Here is an 18,374-nt window from a genome sequence, read left to right on the forward strand (position 1 = left end):
TATTTGCTTTAAAGGCAGGAGCTGTTTCAGTGGACGTTAAGAAATGGACCTGCTCAGTGGGAGGGCCATGCTGGCTAGGGAGGCAGAGTGAACCTAGGTGTTGGCTTGTGGAGATCTCCCAGATCTGACTGGGAGATGCAGGCCTGTTACGGGGAGGGGGACGGGCACCCTAGAGGGGGATGAGTGTCTACCAGCTAGTGGGTTAATGTTGCTGTTTGATACCACTACAGCCTACCCTGCTGCTGTCCCTGGGATGACAGAGTCTGCCTGGCTGCTTGGCTCCTGGGACCAAGGCCAGTACAGATGTTGGAGACAGTGTATGTCTGTTCTGCAGTGCGTGGTTCTAGGATATTTATTAAATAACTATGGAAATGTATGAGAAATGCTGTTCTTTCATATTACACTGCACTATATTACTAACAAAGTGATTTATCGTTCTGATTAATCACACAAAAAATATGAAGCCAGTGGGGTTGTGTATAGCAGCTCGCACCCTCTGTTACGAGCACACATCGAACTACCACCTGCCCTGGGTGCCATTTCCAACCTTCAGCACCAGTTCTACATGGTCCCCAGCAACAGCTCAGTGGGAGGTAAGCTATCATTCTACCATTCAACTAGTATGTAACAAGGGAATCAGGTATCACTAACAGGTGTAAAACATTTAGAAGCCTTCCTGAGTGTCGCACTGACAGAACCTCATGCGTCCAAAGTCCCTTCTTCTTTCATCTGTTGGGCCAGCCAATGCCAAGTTGTCTTTATTCTTTGTTATGTGCCCATCTCCAAAGGCAAGCTACAGAATTTGGGCTTCTAGATCACTAGAGCAGGCTTCCACGGACTATAGATATGCATCTCTTAATGGATTCACAATCAATCCCTAAAAGAAGTGAGAACCACTATTTATAGGGCTGGAAAATATGGAGATTTTGAGAGGAGCTTGTATTTAAAAGGCTCTCAAGAGGCAAATGGTGTTTAAAAGATAGCTCCCTCGCCCTCCAAAAAGCTAATTCCAGAAGGAACGCGTATAAAGCAAAACTGACTCAGTGACGAAGGACTCATACTTGCGTCTGGGTTCCTCCATTCCCGCTCCCGTTGCCCCCGCCTCCTACTCCTTGTTTGTGCTGCTGGGATCCCGTCATCTCGGCCATTCTCCTTTCCATCTGCTCAAGTCGTTCCAGGATTGACATCCTGAACTGATTATCTAGGTCAAAACAGACAGAGTTATGACATTTCCATGGAAGACAAATGCAAGCTTTTGGTGACCTCCTGTACAAAATCACAAAGGGACCTTGCACCAGTTGGAGATGCGCAGAAGGCGAGCTCTGTTTTGTAATTCATACTGTCAGAAGCAGGATCCTGGAATAATTCCCTCTCTCAGACAGACTGTCTGATCAGGGAAGCTGGTGAACATCTCCAAAGCAAAAGGAAGTAAAGATTAAAGACAGTCAGAACTCTGGACAGTCCTCATGCTGCACTCGGAGCCCACCTCCTGTTCAGGTGCGGGCTGTGGAGTGGAGTTGCCCTTCTCTAGATCACAAGAGTAGAAGGGTACCTGCTTCTGTCCCATTATTGCATTTCCTTGCTACTTTCTGCTTGTTACGTTCAAGTGTCAAACAATTCAGTGTCTTGGCTTCCTCAAGTGGTAGGGAAGAGAAGGTAGCTGATATTTTATGACTAATCTACAATAAAATTGTTATATGTGAAATATGTAAGAGAGAGATATGGCTTCACCTTCTCTGCCCGTCTCCAAAATCTTATGGCTTCCTATCGAGCTGACCTCCTTCCCCGCAACAGCTGGCTTTGGGCAGCCCTGCCATCATCCCCATTTTACAAAGGCATGATTTACCTGGTGAGAACCATGAATGAATGACTGCTACAGTGTATATATATCTCCTCAATATATGTTCCATTCTATATGCATCCGAAGAAGTGGGCTGTAGCCCACGAAAGCTTATGCTCTAATAAATTTGTTAGTCTCTAAAGTGCCACTAGTACTCCTGTTCTTTTTGCTACAGGAACAAGATTATCTCGGGCTTTTTATTTCTCTTGGAACAAGGAGCCAGTAAAGGAGCAAATTCCCTTCTTCCTAGGCCCAGACCCAGATCCCAGCTCTCAGAAATTAACATGGACAAAGCCCATAAAATGTGCTAGTTACCTGCAAACTCATAAGGGGTCAGTAACAATTACTTTAAATGCAATTGAAAAGTAAGGCAGAAGACAAACTTCCTCCACTCCCCCAGGCTGGTGGGAGCTGCCAACTACGTGGATAGCATCTGGGCACATCAAGGATTTTTTACAAAATGCTTATTTTACTTGGGTTTGATCTCTCTGGGAGCCGGCAGGCACCACTGGTTACTCTCATCCTCCTGAACTGCAAACCAGTATGACGAAGCAGCTACTAGGGCTAAAATCATGGAACCTATTATTTACCCTTTCACATAACAAAAGAACCAGGGGTCTGCCAATGAAATTAATAGGCAGCAGGCTTAAAACAAACACAAAGAAATACTTCTTCACACAACGTACAGTAAATCTGTGGAACTCATTACCAGGGGATGTTGTGAAGGCCAGAAGTATAACTGGGTTCAAAAAAGAATTAGATAAGTTCATGGAGGATAGGTCTATCAATAGATATTAGCCAAGATGGTCAGGACATGACCCCATGCTCTGGGTGTCCCTAAATCTTTGACTGCCAGAAGCTGGAACTGGACAACAGCGGATGGATCACTCAAAGTTGCCCTGTTCTGTTCATTCTCCTTGAAGGAGCACTGGCCACTGTTGAAAGACAGGATACTGGGCTAGATGGACCATTGGTCTGGCCCAGTATGGCCGGTCTTATGACCTAAGAGATGGAAGCCAACGTAAGCATGTTGCTTCACCAAGATTATGAAGATAAACCTGTCCTGTGCCCTGTATCTAGGTCAAATCAGTATAGTGAGAAGAGGTGGATAGCTCTGGTCAACTGAATGTCTATACAGACGGGTCTCCCTCTCAGTACTCTCATTGGTTGTGCATCAGTGTATCTGTAGTGCACAAGGTCAGAGGTCATTCAGTTTTCTGGACCTTCCTGCATTAGCTGCTAGGGTCTGCTCTGGCTTCAATAGAAGTTATGTACCGGTAGTTGCGTCAAGGACAGAAGTGATTAGTGACTATTTCTTCCTGACCCACATCAAATGGGATTTTCAGGGTAATTTCATGAAGCCCAGGGCATTTTTAGACATGGTGCTAAGAAGGGAAGTAGTAAATTGCCAGGGAAGGGATTTATGTTCTACATGAGCAGCAGAGGAACATGAGCTGAATCCCTTCCTGAAGAGAGGCGACTGTGTTCTCTGTGAGGGCTCCAGGATTCTGGAACTTGCTTCCCCCTTGCTTTGAAAAAGCCCAAATATGGTGACCTTCTGGCACACTCAAAAAGATACCTTTTTGAGATGGTATTTGGAGAGAGCTGATAATGTGCTTTCCGGAATGATTTAAGGATAGAAAAGAGCCTTTTTGTAGCTGGCTGGTTGGGCAAGCGCCTATATGAATTAACTTTTAATAATGCTGGGATTCTGCTGTAACCCTAACCACGTGTTCAGGTGTCTAGAACCATAGATTATTATTATTAAACTGAGACAGATTATGGATGCCAGCCAGGAGGCTGCAGGAACAGTCAGGCCAGCCTGCACTTTGCTACTTTTACTTCCAATGATGAGGCCGGGATCCTCAGACTGCCACAGCACAAGCGCATCTCAATGGCGAGAATGACCCACGGACCCGCATGTGATGGCACCAGAAATGTGTGGCACCAACAGCAATCGCCATTGTGGGGAATTGACACTGGCAGGGTGAAGGAGGGATGAGGGGGACTTGTACATTTTTAACTTGGCTTTAATGCAATAAACATTTTGTGCTTTTTGAAAAGGAAATCACATGGATGGATTTTGCGCTTCACTCATCACACTCCCATGTGCTCCATCCGCTCTTCCCCTACCTGTCTCTTGCTCCTCCCCTTCCCCTCCTATTGTACAGGCAACCAATTGGCAGGGAAGCCATCTCTCTGGAGCATCCTGTGGTAAGGGGACTTCCATTCCTTCCCCTCTCATGTAGCAGTGGCCCCAGAAGGAAGCAGCCAGGCTGGCTTCTCTTCTTCCCCAGGGGCTTTTACAGGCTTAGGCTTTTCTGGGCAAAAATGAGCCCGTGGAAACAAAGAGCAGGAGCCAGCCCTATAACCCAGACTCAGGTCCCAGGATTAAAAAGCGTGCAAGGTGCTTACAGAAGATCAAGCCAGTCAGAACCCAGCCTCCAGAAGTGCAGTGTCTAACTCCCATGCTGCCCCGTCCTGGCAGATCATTACTCTGCTTGGGCTTTAGGTACCAGGCAACGTGGTTTGCTGTTGCAGACCATAAAATGAAAGGTCTGATTCAAAGCTCATTGAGGGCAGGGGGAGTCTTTCCATTGGTTTAAATGGGCTTTGGATCGGGCTCTAAAAGAGGAGCAGTGCTCTATGACTTGGTTACATGCACTTCCTCACAGAGACGATGCGAGCAGTGGTGCCAATCCAGAGGCTTGGAGGGGGTGGGTGGGAAAATAATGGACCCCATCCCACTCCCAGGGATCCCATTCTGGTTCCCATAGTCCTCTCCTCCTCCTCCCTCAGGTACCCCTAGTCTCCCCTAGCCAGGGAGTCTCGCCTCTCTCTTACCCCCACAGCTGCTGTGAGTTGGATTCTCAGTGTACTCCCCGGTGCTTCACGACCCAGGATCAAGCTCCCTGTGAGCCAGGTTGCAACACCATTTGGCCCAGCACCACAGAAGGGTGTCTGAGCCAAATCTGAGTGGTGTTGTGACCCTAGGTCATAATGCCACTCACTGATATCTGGCCCAGCCACCCCTTCATCTGTACAGAGGGATAGCCGGGTCAGGTGTGACCGTGCAGCTGGAATAATGCTCTGGCAGCAGCTGCATTGATTTAGTACAGGATCATTGCTTAAAAGTGGTCAGGCCGGGGCCCCCCTTAGCTTTGCAGCCTATGGTACTTTGGCACCACTGGGTGCAGGACTGCCTTGCGCTAGAGCAATTTCACTGGCAGTCTCCGGTGCCGTAATACTGCAACCATCTTTTTGTTCTCTTGCACAGTGTCTAGCACACTGAGGCCCTGATCCATGTCTGGGACTCCTCGAGAATTCTGCAATACAAACAATAAATAATAAAATCATCCCCACAGTGCAATTCCAGCACGCTGGCACTACAGTAATAAGTTTCCTTGAGACACGTGGTCAGGAGTCAGGAGTCTCAGAATTGCACTGCCCTTTTCTAAAAATGTACAGATTTAGAGGGAATATTCCTGTAATCTGAAAGGTGGCAAATGCGGTGTTTCTCTAATCATTTGCCAGTGAAATGTCACATATGCTTTACCTGCTGAGTTTCCTGGCACAGGACAGGATTCCATACGATACAGCTATGCAAGATTCTTCATTAGGAAATCAAACCTGAGACACAAACTTATGTGCTATGCTGAGCCGGAGACCATTTGCAAGCCATTAACTGGAGAGAGAATATTACTGGGTCAGAGTGCAGCTCCGAGTTTACATCACGCTTTTGCCCGTCACTAGAAATTACCTGAAGTTTGACAGCAGATAAAGATCTCACCTGACCCCTTTGCCAGACCGGACTCTCTCCTGCAGGGATATTTGAATTCAGCTTTACATACTAATTAATAGTGTAAGATCAATTTACAAAGTATCTCTGCTACTAATGAGGGAGGCCAGTCACCTCCAACCCTATTTCAGAGGGTTTAGAGGTTTTTAAGATAGTGATGGGCCCATTCATTGGTTTCCTTTGCCAATAGAAAATTGGAGTCTCACTAATTGTTCAGATCATTCCAAGGCCTCTGGGGCTGAGGCTGGCAGGCAGTTGTATGAGGAGACCCACCAACTCAAAGTGGCACCAGGCCCTGCCATAACAACAGATGGAAAGCCTGCAGACATAACTCCACTGCTACAACGATAAATGCCCCCCACAACACATCATTCAAGATCCATGTGGTCCTACACATGATTATCACAACATGTGGTGTACCTCATCCAGTGCACTAGATGCCCCGGCAACAACTATGTGGGTGAAAGCACTATGCTCTCGAATGAACTCACACAGAAAAACGATAAAAGATAAAAACACCATATCCCTTGTGGGCAAACACTTTTCATAAGTATCTGACCTCTCAGTCCTCATCCTCAAAGGAAATCTGCACACCTTCGAAAGATGAGCTTCGGAGCTTAAATTCATAACTTTGCTAGACACTAAGGGCATGTCTTCATTAGCAATGTTAAAGTGCTGCCGCTTTAATGTAGAGGTGTAGTCGTGCTACCAACGCTCCAGCACCGTAAAAAAGCCACCTCCACGAGGGGAGTAGCTTCCAGTGCTGGTGCACTATCTACATTGCCACTTTACAGTGCTGAAACTTCAGCGCTCGAGGGTGTGTTTTTTCACACCTCTGAGCGAGAAAGTTGCAGCACTGTAAAGTGGCAGTGTAGACAAAGGCCTTGGCTACACTTGCGAGTTGCAGCACTGTAAAGCCGCCCCCAGCGCTGTAACTCACTCCCTGTCCACACTGGCAAGGCATTTGCAGCGCTGTATCTCCTTGGGTGCAGCGCTGCATGTACTCCACCTCTCCGAGAGGAACAGTGAGTGCAGCGCTGCCGCTGCAGCGCTGTGGTGCCAGTGTGGCCACCCAATGCGCTGTGAATGGCCTCCAGAATTATTCGCCAGTATCCCACAATGCCTGTTCTAGCCACTCTGGTCATCAGTTCAAACTCTACTGCCCTGGCCTCAGGTAACCAACCATGTGACCGACCCTTTATATTCCCCGGGAATTTTAAAAATCCCCTTCCTGTTTGCTCAGCCCAGCGTGGCGTGGAGTGCTATCAGCAAATCTTTCCAGGTGACCATGCCTCCATGCGCCAAGCGAGCCCCAGCATGGAGCAATGGCGAGTTGCTGGACCTCATCAGTGTTTGGGGGGAGGAAGCTGTCCAGTCCCAGCTGCGCTCCAGCCGTAGGAATTAAGATACCTTCGGGAAGGTATCAAAGGACATGATGGAAAGGGGCCATGACCGGGACACCCTGCAGTGCAGGATTAAAGTCAAGGAGCTGCGGAGTACCTACCGCAAAGCCCGCGACGCAAACGGCCGCTCGAGTGCTCCCCCCGCGACCTGCAGATTCTACAAGGAGCTGGATGCGATACTTGGGGTTAACCCCACCTCCACTCCGAGCACCACCATGGACACTTCAGAGCCGGTGGGGAGAGGAAAACGGGAGTGATGGTGGTGGGCCGGATGGAGACACCCTGGAATCCCTGGAGCCATGCAGCCAGGAGCTCTTCTCGAGCCAGGAGGATGGTAACCAGTTGCAGCGGCCGGTACTTGGTGGAGGACAAACAGAAGAGCAGGTTCCCAGTAAGCGGGTTTTTTGGGGGGGGGGGAGGAATTTTTTCGGTGCGAGCTCTTTGGGAGAGGAGGGTTAAGCATGCATGCCTAGATGCGGAATAGTGCATTGATGTGGTTTATCACATCGCGGTAATCAGCCTCAGTAATCTCTTTGAATGTCTCATCCAGAACATGTGCAATGCGCTTGCGCAGGTTTATAGGGAGAGCCACCGTGGTCCTTGTCCCAGCCAGGCTAACGTGTCCGCGCCACTGTGCCGCGAGGGGCGGGGGGACCATTGCTGCACACAGGCAAGCTGCATATGGGCCAGGGCGGAAGCCGCATTGCAGTAGAAGACCCTCCCTTGCTTCCCAGGTCACCCTCAGCAGCGAGACATCGTCCAGGACGAACTCCTGTGGAAAATGTTGGGGCAGTGTTCAGTGTAGGTGCCCCCTGAAGCTGTTGGCTCTCAAGGCACAGAAACCCAGAGGACAGTGCAGCCCTGAAACAATCAGGCCCTATTACTCACCATTTTGAGGCTCCCGTGGGATGTGTGCGCTCTGTTTCGGATGGGAAAATTATGCTATTGTGTAGACCCTGTGTGTTTTCTACTCCTTAAGTGCGGGGGGAATCATTACTCTGTCTGGTATAAACAATGCTGCCTCTGTTAAATGTTGCATTTTGCCTATACAGCTGCATCAACTTTGAGACCTCAGCCGTCCCTCTTATCGCCTGCTCAGAGACTGCAAAGACTCTGGAAGAGACCGCAAAAAAGCAAAGAAGACATGCTGCAAGAAATGATGCAGCAATCTATTAAAGAGAACGAGAAGGCACAGGACTGGAGGGAGAGAGAAAGCAGGATCCGCCAGGAAAACGCAGCGCACCGGCGGCAAAGCACCGCACACCGGCAGCAAAGCACTGATAGGCTCATAAGCATCCTGGAGCGCCAAGCAGATGCTATCCAGGAGCTGGTAGCCGTGCAGAAAGAGGAGCAGTACCGAAAACGCAAACGCCACCCCCCCACACAGCCCTTGTCCCAAAACTCTTTCCGTTGTGCCCCACTGTCATCTCCAACCCACTTTCCCCAACTTCCATGTTCTTCACGCCACCCGCTGCCTGCAACACCAGTATATTCACCACCCAGCCCTGAAGACCACGACCCTTACCCTCTGCACTCAACCCCCATCACCATGCAGTATAGCTGCCCTGAAGTGCAGCACTCACTGCACAGCACACCAGACAGGACAGACGCGAATCTGTGATTGTACCGTTCCCCACTCCACCCCCTTGTTTCTTTTCAATAAATAATTTTTTTTTTCTTTTCAATAAATGGATTCTTTGGCTTTAAAAACATTCTTTATTATTGCATAAAGTAAAAAACTCCTTAGCCCGGGAAATAAACAGGCACTGCAAGTCTGCTTGTCTGCTAAGCAGACACTGATTCCTAAAGATTGGAACTACTGCACTTCACTCCCGTGCAGGGCACCAGATATCACTGCTGGTTTTCAGCCTCAAATTGCTCCCTCAAGTCATCCCTAATCCTTGCAGCCTCGCACTGGGCCCCTGTAATAGCCCTGTTCTCCGGCTGTGCAAATTCAGCCTCCAGGTGTTGAACCTCGGAGGTCCATGCCTGAGTGAAGCTTTCACCCCTCCCTTCACAAATATTATGGAGGGCACAGCACGCGGATATAACCGCGGGGATGCTGCTTTCGGCCAAGTCCAGCTTCCCGTACAGAGATCGCCAGCAGGCCTTTAAACGGCCAAAGGCACACTCCACAGTCATTCGGCACCGGCTCAGCCTGTAGTTGAACCGTTCCTTGCTGCTGTCAAGGCTCCCTGTGTAGGGTTTCATGAGTCACGGCATTAACGGGTAAGCGGGATCTCCAAGGATCACAATGGGCATTTCAACTTCCCCTACCGTGATCTTCTGCTCTGGGAAAAAAGTCCCAGCCTGCATCTTCCTGAACAGCCAAGTGTTCCGAAAGATGTGTGCGTCATGCACCTTTCCGGGCCAGCCTGTGTTAATGTCAATGAAACGCCCACGGTGATCCTCAAGCGCCTGGAGAACCATAGAGAAATACCCCTTCCGATTAACATACTCGGATCCTAGGTGGGGTGGTGCCAGAATAGGAATGTGCGTCCCATCTATCGCCCCTCCACAGTTAGGGAACCCCATTTGTGCAAAGCCATCCACTATTTCCTGCACGTTACCCAGAGTCACGGTTCTTCTGAGTAGGATGCAATTAATGGCCTTGCAAACTTGCATCAACACGATTCCAATGGTCGACTTTCCCACTCCAAACTGGTTTGCGACTGACCGGTAGCTGTCTGGAGTTACCAGCTTCCAGATTGCAATAGCCACCCGCTTCTCCACTGGCAGGGCAGCTCTCAATCTCATGTCCTTGCGCCGCAGGGTGGGGGCAAGCTCCTCACACAGTCCCATGAAAGTGGCTTTTCTCATCCGAAAGTTCTGCAGCCACTGCTCGTCATCCCAGACTTCCATGACGATGTGATCCCACCACTCGGTGCTTGTTTCCCGAACCCAAAAGCGGCATTCCACGGTGCTAAGCATGTCCAAGCAATTTCGCGTCGTATGCATTACGCGTCTCGATAGCATCGTCGGAATCCTCACCCTCACCGTCACTTTGGATCTTAAGGAATAGTTTGACAGCCAAACGTGACGTGCTGGCGAGACTCGTCGGCATACGCCTCAACAGTTCGGACTCCATTTCCCGCAGACAGATCGTGCTGCACAGAAACCGTTGAAAGATGGCGCCAAAGGTGGACGGAAACAAAGGGATTTCTGGGATGCGAAGCAATGCATCACGGGGCATTGGGACAGGACCCAGAATCCCCTGCACCCACGCCCCCTTCCCACAACCCACTGCGCCAGAATGGGAAAAGGTGCCCTGTGGGATAGCTGCCCATAATGCACCGCTCCCAAAAGCGCTACAATTGCCGCAAATGTGGCCACGACAGTGCGCTGGGCAGCTGTCAGTGTGGACAGACTGCAGCGCTTTCCCTACTCAGCTGCACGAAGTCAGGTTTAACTCACAGCGCTGTACATCTGCAAGTGTAACCAAGGCCAAAACCTAAAAATCATGGTCCTAAATAAGGCACTGGATTTATAGCTTATTACAACAACCTGTAACCCGCTAGCCCACTCCCCCCCCGCTTTTGTCCTATGACTGCAGATGTATTAACTGGCCACTTCACCTTGGTCTCTTACAATGTGCTACTTGTGCTAAACAATCTGTTTCACCTTTGTTTAGTTGTGACATTCTGAGTTTCTCTCCCTGACCTGACAAAGAGCTTTGGGTAGCTCAAAAACCTCTCTCTTTCACCAACAGACGTAGGTCCAGTAAAAGATACTCCCTCACCCACCTTGCCTCTCCAAATGAGGAGACAGACTTCTCTAAAAAGCAGGTGACATTTCCACACCTTGCTCCCAAACAGTGGTCAGCGCACAGTCTCTCCTTAGGTAGTGTTTTTCCAACAAGGCTTTGTTCTGGCAGTGCTGCAGTGTGCTGCAGTGCAGTCCATGTCATTTCCTCCTCCTTCCCCATTTCCATGCAGAGCACGTACACTGCAGAGACTGAAACTACCTGACATCATTGAGCCAGCCCCTTCTCACCACATCTCTGTGTCAAACACAGCTATGTCTGTAACTTGCTAAGAGCCAGAGAGCCACATATTTGCTGCAGAGGTTAATGGCTTTCCACTGTCTGCATGTTTAACACCCTCCCTCTGGCCGTACAGCCAGCACCTTCATTTTATTAACTGCTCAATGAACAGTCTCATGAACATCATTCTAGCAGCATTTCTCTGAGCCTCCAATTCCAAATGGGAGAAAGTAACAGCCATTCAACACAGGAAAACATTTAAAAAGCAAAGCGTTGAAAGACTTAGCGCAGACAGCTCTGACAGATCACACTCTAGCTCCCTGCATGTAGCTGTACAGAAGGATTACGGTCTAATCCTACAAACAACAACTGCATGAATCAACTGTTCAGGTGGAAGCTGGATCAGGTTATTCTGACCCTGAAGATCTCTCACTGTATTGGAGTTTCAACAGAAATGTATTTTTACATGACGGGTTTGTCAAAAATAGCAATGAGTGTCCTGGGCTTTTCTGCATGCAGCTAATTATCCTAGGTTCTACACTATTCTTCAAGAATTTATCCTATGTCTTCTTAAAAAAAACGGATCCTAACCCATCCCTTTCCTGATCCGTCAGATAAGGATACTTGGCTCTTCCAGATCTTTCATCTGCGGACTGCAAGCACTTTATAAAGGGGGAGGGCTGTCACGATCATTATCCCCATTATACAGATGGGGAAACAGACACAAAGAGAGGAAGTGGCTTTTCCCAGGTCTCACAGGGTATGTATACACCGCAACTGGACATCTGTGGGTGGCCTGCAGAGCAGGAGGGACCCAGAGCTTGGGCTCCAGCCTGAGCCTGTAAGTCTACACAGCAATGAGACAGCCCTGCGGTCTAAGCCCCGCAAGTCCAAGTTTGCTGCCACGGGCCAACCATGGGTTTTTCTTTGTAGTGTAGACATATCCACAGACAGCAAGCGGCAATCTCTGTAATAGTATCCAGGTTTCCCAAGAGGCTCTACTCAGATCTCTGGACAGTGCTCCACAGGGACACCCAACATTTGCACAGCTCAAGTCAAACTCTGGCCTTATCAGGAGCCTGAAGTATGGATTGTAGAACTGTATCCTGATGAAGAAGTTACTCACCTTGTGCAGTAAGGATGGTTATTTGCGATGTCTCTCTCTATGGGTTCTCCACTGCAGGGGTGCTTGTGTCCCTGCACTGCTGATTGGAGAACTTTGGTAGCAGTGTCCGTTAAGCCCGCACATGCGCTGTCTCCTCTTGTGCCCCACCACGAAGCTAGTCAGCATATGCAGACTAACCTCCCTCAGTTCCTTCTCTACAGCAGAGTTATTGACAAGAACTCTGAAGTAGAGAGGAGGAGGCTGGGTTGTGGAACACTCATAGGGGGACACATCTTGAAGAACCATCGTTACTACACAAGGTGAACAACTTCGTCTTGCAGTGGTGTCCCTATGGGTATTCCATTGTGGGTGACTCCCGAGCAGTATCCCTACTGGAGGGCTGGGGCTTCAGATTCGGGTAAGTTACAGATGACGGTACTGTGGAGCTGAAGATGGTATTGGAGGCGGAGTCCCCAGTGATCACATGCTGCTCTGCGAAGGTGTGGACTGACACCTGTCACCATGCTACAGATTTCTGAGATAGGGACATTCTTGGAGAAGGCCACGAGGAGGGGATCGACCTCGTGGATTGTGTGCGAATACTGTCTAGAGAGGTCATATTGTGAACCTAATAACATTGCCTAATGCAGTTCGAGACCCACTTAGAGAGCCTCTGGGCTGATAGTGCTGTGCCCTTGGATCTTTCCATAAGAGAGAGGAAAAGCCTAGGAGACTTCCAGAAAGCCTTTGTCCTATCCAGGTAAAAAGCTAGGGCTCTCCTGACCTCTACTGTGTGTAATACAGCCTCCCTGTTGTTGCAGTGAGGCTTGGGGTAGAAAATTGGGAGGTGAATCAATTGGTTCATGTGGAACAGGGAGATTACATTTGGGATGAATTTTGGATGTGGCCTGAGCATAACCTTGTCCTGAGAGAATACTGTATAGGGGGATGTGCCATCAGAGCTGCTGTTTCTCCTGGCCGAGGTGATTGCTATTCTCTTTAGTGTCTCACCAGGGCTCTGACTAGTTGTGTTCATCGATGGCTGCAAAATACTGGTTAGTTTGTTGCCAATTCAGAAACATTAAATTTCCTGAGTACAACAGGAAGTGGAATTAAAGCTTCCAATAGCTCTAGGTCACTGGCAATATTGATATGAAACCATGTTCATTAGGTATCATTAACAGTTAACAGAGAACCATGGGTGCCATCCTCCACAGTCATTTTTCCAGATGAATAATTTTGTCACTTAAATAGCCATAATGAAACTCCTACTTAGTGGAAATTTCAAAATGCCTTACTTGTAACGTCGTCGTAATCAGGCAGCAGGCTCATGCGGCCACAGACAGATTGAAATGGCTTGTTAAGTTCCAGTACAGCCTGATCAACCTGCCGTGTAGGCTTCTTGCCTTCTGCAGTCTCAAAGGTCAGCAGCCCATCTCCCTCTGATTGTACGAACGCGGCACCCAGCTGCCGACTTCTAGGAATCTCAGCACAGAAGGGTATAGCAATTCGCTATTCTGCAAGGGAGGGTACCACTTATTTAAAAAAAAAAAAAAAAGTCAATGCGGCAAGGGGAGGAGCACTTACACCAGTGATTTCCTCCTGACAACAGAAATGAAATGAAAGGCTGCTAACTCCCTACACTGGGATATGGCTGCAGTCATGGTTGGAGGGACATTGTCAATATACCTAAGCAGAGCTTACCTGCCTTACAGGACATAGGTTTCTTGTTTGTATTACATGGAGGATCATGTGTGTACTTTTGTTTTAGGAGCAGACAACTGACTCAAGAACCTTTGTGATAGCAGCCCCCCACATTCCATATCCTCAATGTACCCAAGGTAGCCTAATGGAACTCACCATATTTCTAATTATAGCATAAAATAAGAACACAAGAACAACCATGCTGGTTCCGACCAACGGTCCATCTAGCCCAGTATCCCGTCTACTGCCAGTAGCTGGAGCCAGATGCTTGAGAGGAAATGAACAGAGCAGGGTAAATATCAAGTGATCCATCCCCTGATGTCCAGTCCCCACTGCTGGCAGTCAGAGGCTTAGGGATGCCTAGAGAATGGGGTTGTGTCCCTGACCATCTTGGATAACAGCCACTGATGGACCATCCTCCACAAACTTATCAAATTCTTTTTTGAACCCAGTAATAAAGTATAAAATATTTAAAATAGAAATCTAGATTTCTACAAGTTTTACCTTTAATGCATCTCTGCAACCTCAATCTCACTGACAATTTTAAAAGAAGATTGGGTTCAGGAAGATGACACACACCAGAAAGTCTCACCTCACATGTTTGAATAAGCTGACCACTTTGCCAGACCGGTGCTGCTTCCTGCAATTTGGAAGCTGCATTAAAAAAAAAAAAAAAGGAAGGGTGATGCTGTACCCCTAAATGATACATTTTATCCCAGTTCTGCAGGGGCCTAACAAATTTGTGAGATCTCATGTAATATATTGTACAGGACAATATGCAAACCCTAGGCACCACGATAACGGTAGTTCCTCTTAACTTTGAACTACTTTGATTGTGGCAGTTTGTCTCACAACTTCACTAGTTCTTTGTTATAAACACAATTCATCCAATGTTACATGTAACAATAATAGCATCACCATGGGAAATGCAATATGCACAGATTCTATAACACAGAAATGGATGTTTAAGTGTTTTTCTTTCCTCTTTAATGTCTTCAAGTTGAACAGGTTCAGGAAAAGGCAAAGTTTCCACAGATAATAAGCAGTAGCAAGTATGCATTCACTGAAAGATGCCAAGAGCAGGGCCGGCTCCAGGCACCAGCTTGGCAAGCAGGTGCTTGGGGCTGCCACTCCGGAGAGGGGCGGCAGATCCAGCTATTCGGCGGCAATTCGGCGGACGGTCCCTCACTCCCGCTCGGAGCGAAGGACCTTCCGCTGAATTGCCGCCGCAAATCGCGATCGCGGCTTTTTTTTTTTTTTTTTGGCTGCTTGGGGCGGCCAAAACCCTGGAGCCGGCCCTGGCCAAGAGAACACATTGCTTTGGGTAAAGAGCTCTGCCCTGCTCATTGTAACTAACCAGACATAACTTTTTCTCTCCTTGTAGCTAATTTAGCTTTAAATCAGTGTATTTCTCAACCATTTTAAACTTTTCTAGATGTAAAAAAGGTAGTTATAATAGCACCTATTAAAAATCAGGAAAATAGAAAACATCACATTTTCTGCTCATACAGGTTCTTTTATTTATTGATGACCCAAGTACTGAAGATTTGTTTGGCAGACTTCCAAATGTTTGGGACACAGATGTATCTGTTTTTGTACTGTGTCAAATACAACCAAGATCCATAAATAAAATAAAATAAAATAAATAAATAAATAAATACATACATACATAATCCCAACAAGAAAAAAAATTCCCCAGAGCCACAGCACATCTTTTGGGCAACTGATTTCAATCTTAATCTTCACAATGGACACAGGAAAATATAAGATAGTTGGAGGGAAGTCCCAAAAGATGATAAAAACTGGTCCTGTTCTGCTGACCCTTCAGATACAGTTGTGAGACATTTAGTCAAAATATTACCAAGCAGAGAGAAGCAACAGCATTGGATGCAAAGGAATTAAGCAGTAATGCTCAATCATTAGGCATTTTATTTGGAGCTCTGATGAAAACCTTTACTGTCCCGCCTCCCCTCCAAAAAAAATCCTCGCGGGCTTAATAGTACTGCAGAGCAATATATGCACTTATGTTTAAAGTAAACCTCAATGGAAAATGATGAGAACAATTACATTTTGTATCTTCCCTGTCTGAGCCTCCCAAAAACTCAAATAAATCTGTGCTCTCTCTCTGGTCCAATAAAGTCTCGTGCTCTCAGCATCCCACATGGGTATTGTTTCCATCACACCATATTCTAAGTTTCACTGGTTATAACTAGGTTTGGCAGAATTTGATTTTTTTTTTTTAATAATTTCGATGGCTACAGATGTTTATTTTTAATCATTTTTTAAATTTTTATCAATTTAAATTTTCAGAATTGCAGGAAGTGATGGGAGAGGGAGTCAGACAATTGGGGAGGGGGTGTCAGACTATAATTATGTAATGACAGTAACCATTGCGATTTAAAAAGTTAAAGCTTTATAACAAACAGTTAAAACACAAATTGTCAACATCACATGTCAATATACACATAGTAAATAGCCTTAAATCAAAATCTAGTAAGTTCTCAAGTAGAATTTTTCTTACTTGGCCTAGCTGTACATTTCAATTATCATCAATGGAAATTGGTCAGTTTGTATGTGAACAGTGAAAGAGACATTGCTGGGATGATTTAGTTGGTGTTGGTCCTGCTTTGAGCAGGGGACTGGACTAGATGACCTCCTGAGGTCTCTTCCAACCCTGATATTCCATGATTCTATGACATTTCTCAACATTTACAGATTAAAACTGAATCCTTCCAAGCCACACCGCCACAGCCTTGCAACATGCGTGTCCCTTCCTGGTCCTCTTTCCTTTTGGGCTTGGTTCCAGGCAGGGGAATTTTAGCATGTTCTCTTTCTTATGAGTGAATGCCAGGGTTCATTCTCTCTCTGGATCACGGGGTCTCCTGTCCAGTTAGGGATTCAGCAGTTTCAGTCAACATGTAATTGAGTCCCTCTTTGGGATACCAGTTGTTTATCCAAGGTATTTAAGCTATCACCCTGGTATCTAAATGCGGAGGTGGTACCCATTTTCTAAAATAAATAAAACTGAAATGGGGTCAGTTCCCTTCATCTCCTCATAGACCGCCGTGCTGGACACTGCTAGCTCTCCCGTTTTTTCTGGAAGTTTAGTCTCTCTGCTGAAGCATTTATTTTCTTTAACCTTAGACAAAAGTGGTTTGAAATTACTTTCCATTATTTATTAGTATTGTCACCAGGCCTAGGCATTGGCTATACTGGCAATTCACAGCGCTGCACTTGCTGCGCTCAGGGGTGTGAAAAAACACCCCCCCCCCCCCCCCGAGCACAGCAACTGCAGCGCTGTAAAGCGCCAGTGTAATCAGCGCCTGCAGCGCTGCGAGCGAGCGAGCTATTCCCCTCGGAGAGGTGGAGTACTTGCAGCGCTGAGAGAGCTCTCCCAGCGCTGGCGGCGCGACTACACTCGCGCTTCACAGCGCTGCCGCGGCAGCGCTGTGAATCCGCGAGTGTAGCCAAGGCCCTAGTGGCCCATTGTGCTAGGTGTTGTAAATATACACAATGAGAGACAGTCCTGCCCGAAAGAGCTTATCACTGACAGCTCGTTTATCTGCTGGAAACCGAAATGTGTCTGGTTTCAGAGCGGCAGCCGTGTTCGTCTGTATCAGTAAAAACAACGAGGAGTCCTTGTGGCACCTTAGAGACTAATACATTTATTTGGGCATAAGCTTTCATGGGATATGACCCACTTTGTCAGCTGCATGGAGTGGAAAATACAGTAAGGAATAAATATACAGCACATGAAAAGATGGGGGTTGCCTTACCAACTGGGGGGTCAGTGCTAATGAGGCCAATTCAATTAGGGTGGATATGACCCATTCTCAACAGTTGACAAGAAGGTGTGAATAACAACAGAGGGAAAATTATTTTTTGTAGTGACCCAGCCACTCCCAGTCTTTATTCAGGCCTAATTTGATGGTGTCAAGTTTGCAAATTAATTCCAGTTCTGCAGTTTCTCGTTGAAGTCTGTTTTTGAAGTTTTGTTGTTGAAGAATGGTGACTTTTAAGTCTGTTATTGAGTGTCCAGGGAGACTGAAGTGCTCTATTACTAGTTTTTGAAGGTTACAATTCTTGATGCCTGATTTGTATCCATTTATTCTTTTGCGTAGAGACTGTCCAGTTTGGCCAATGTACATGGCAGATACATCCCAATGCATCCAAGATCCTTGGGGAGTTCTGACACCATATGCCTGCTCTTTTCATGCATTTTCATCCCTGCTCACTACATTCTTTGTTGGACTCTAGATATCCTGAAGGCAAGTGCTTAACTCTTGGATCAAATACACACTTTGGGGCTGAACTCTACAAGATGCTGAACTGTTTCTGCTCCTATTGTCTCTAATGGGAGTTTGAGGCACTTAACACATCACAGGATTGAGCCTTTGGTGAATGTATGTAGTTCTAGGAGAATGAGGCCAAAAAACCGGACCTGGAGAATGCAGTGAAACTTGCCTCACTGGAACTTCTTAGTAGGTGGGCAGTTCCTTTCGCACTAGAAGGTGCTCTAGAAATGTGACCCCGTAGCCAAG

The 18,374-nt window shown here is 47.2% G+C and overlaps 1 protein-coding gene across 30 annotated transcripts in view; it reads right to left on the reverse strand.

Moving 5' to 3' along the window:
• The window catches only part of CAMTA1 (calmodulin binding transcription activator 1), a 913,810-nt gene that overhangs the window by 48,174 nt on the left and 847,262 nt on the right, over positions 1-18,374 (reverse strand). For all 30 annotated transcript variants that reach the window (XR_010594216.1, XR_010594211.1, XR_010594214.1 and 27 more), the window contains one exon: positions 1,062-1,201. Coding sequence is in view for 24 of the 30 variants with exons in the window: in XM_065574895.1 (XP_065430967.1) it covers positions 1,062-1,201 (140 nt within the window). In the remaining 6 variants the exon portion in view is untranslated. The remainder of the gene's footprint in view (positions 1-1,061; positions 1,202-18,374) is intronic.

Source organism: Chrysemys picta, chromosome 21 (genome assembly GCF_011386835.1).
Source record: "Chrysemys picta bellii isolate R12L10 chromosome 21, ASM1138683v2, whole genome shotgun sequence".
Classification (NCBI taxonomy): Eukaryota; Metazoa; Chordata; order Testudines; family Emydidae; genus Chrysemys; species Chrysemys picta.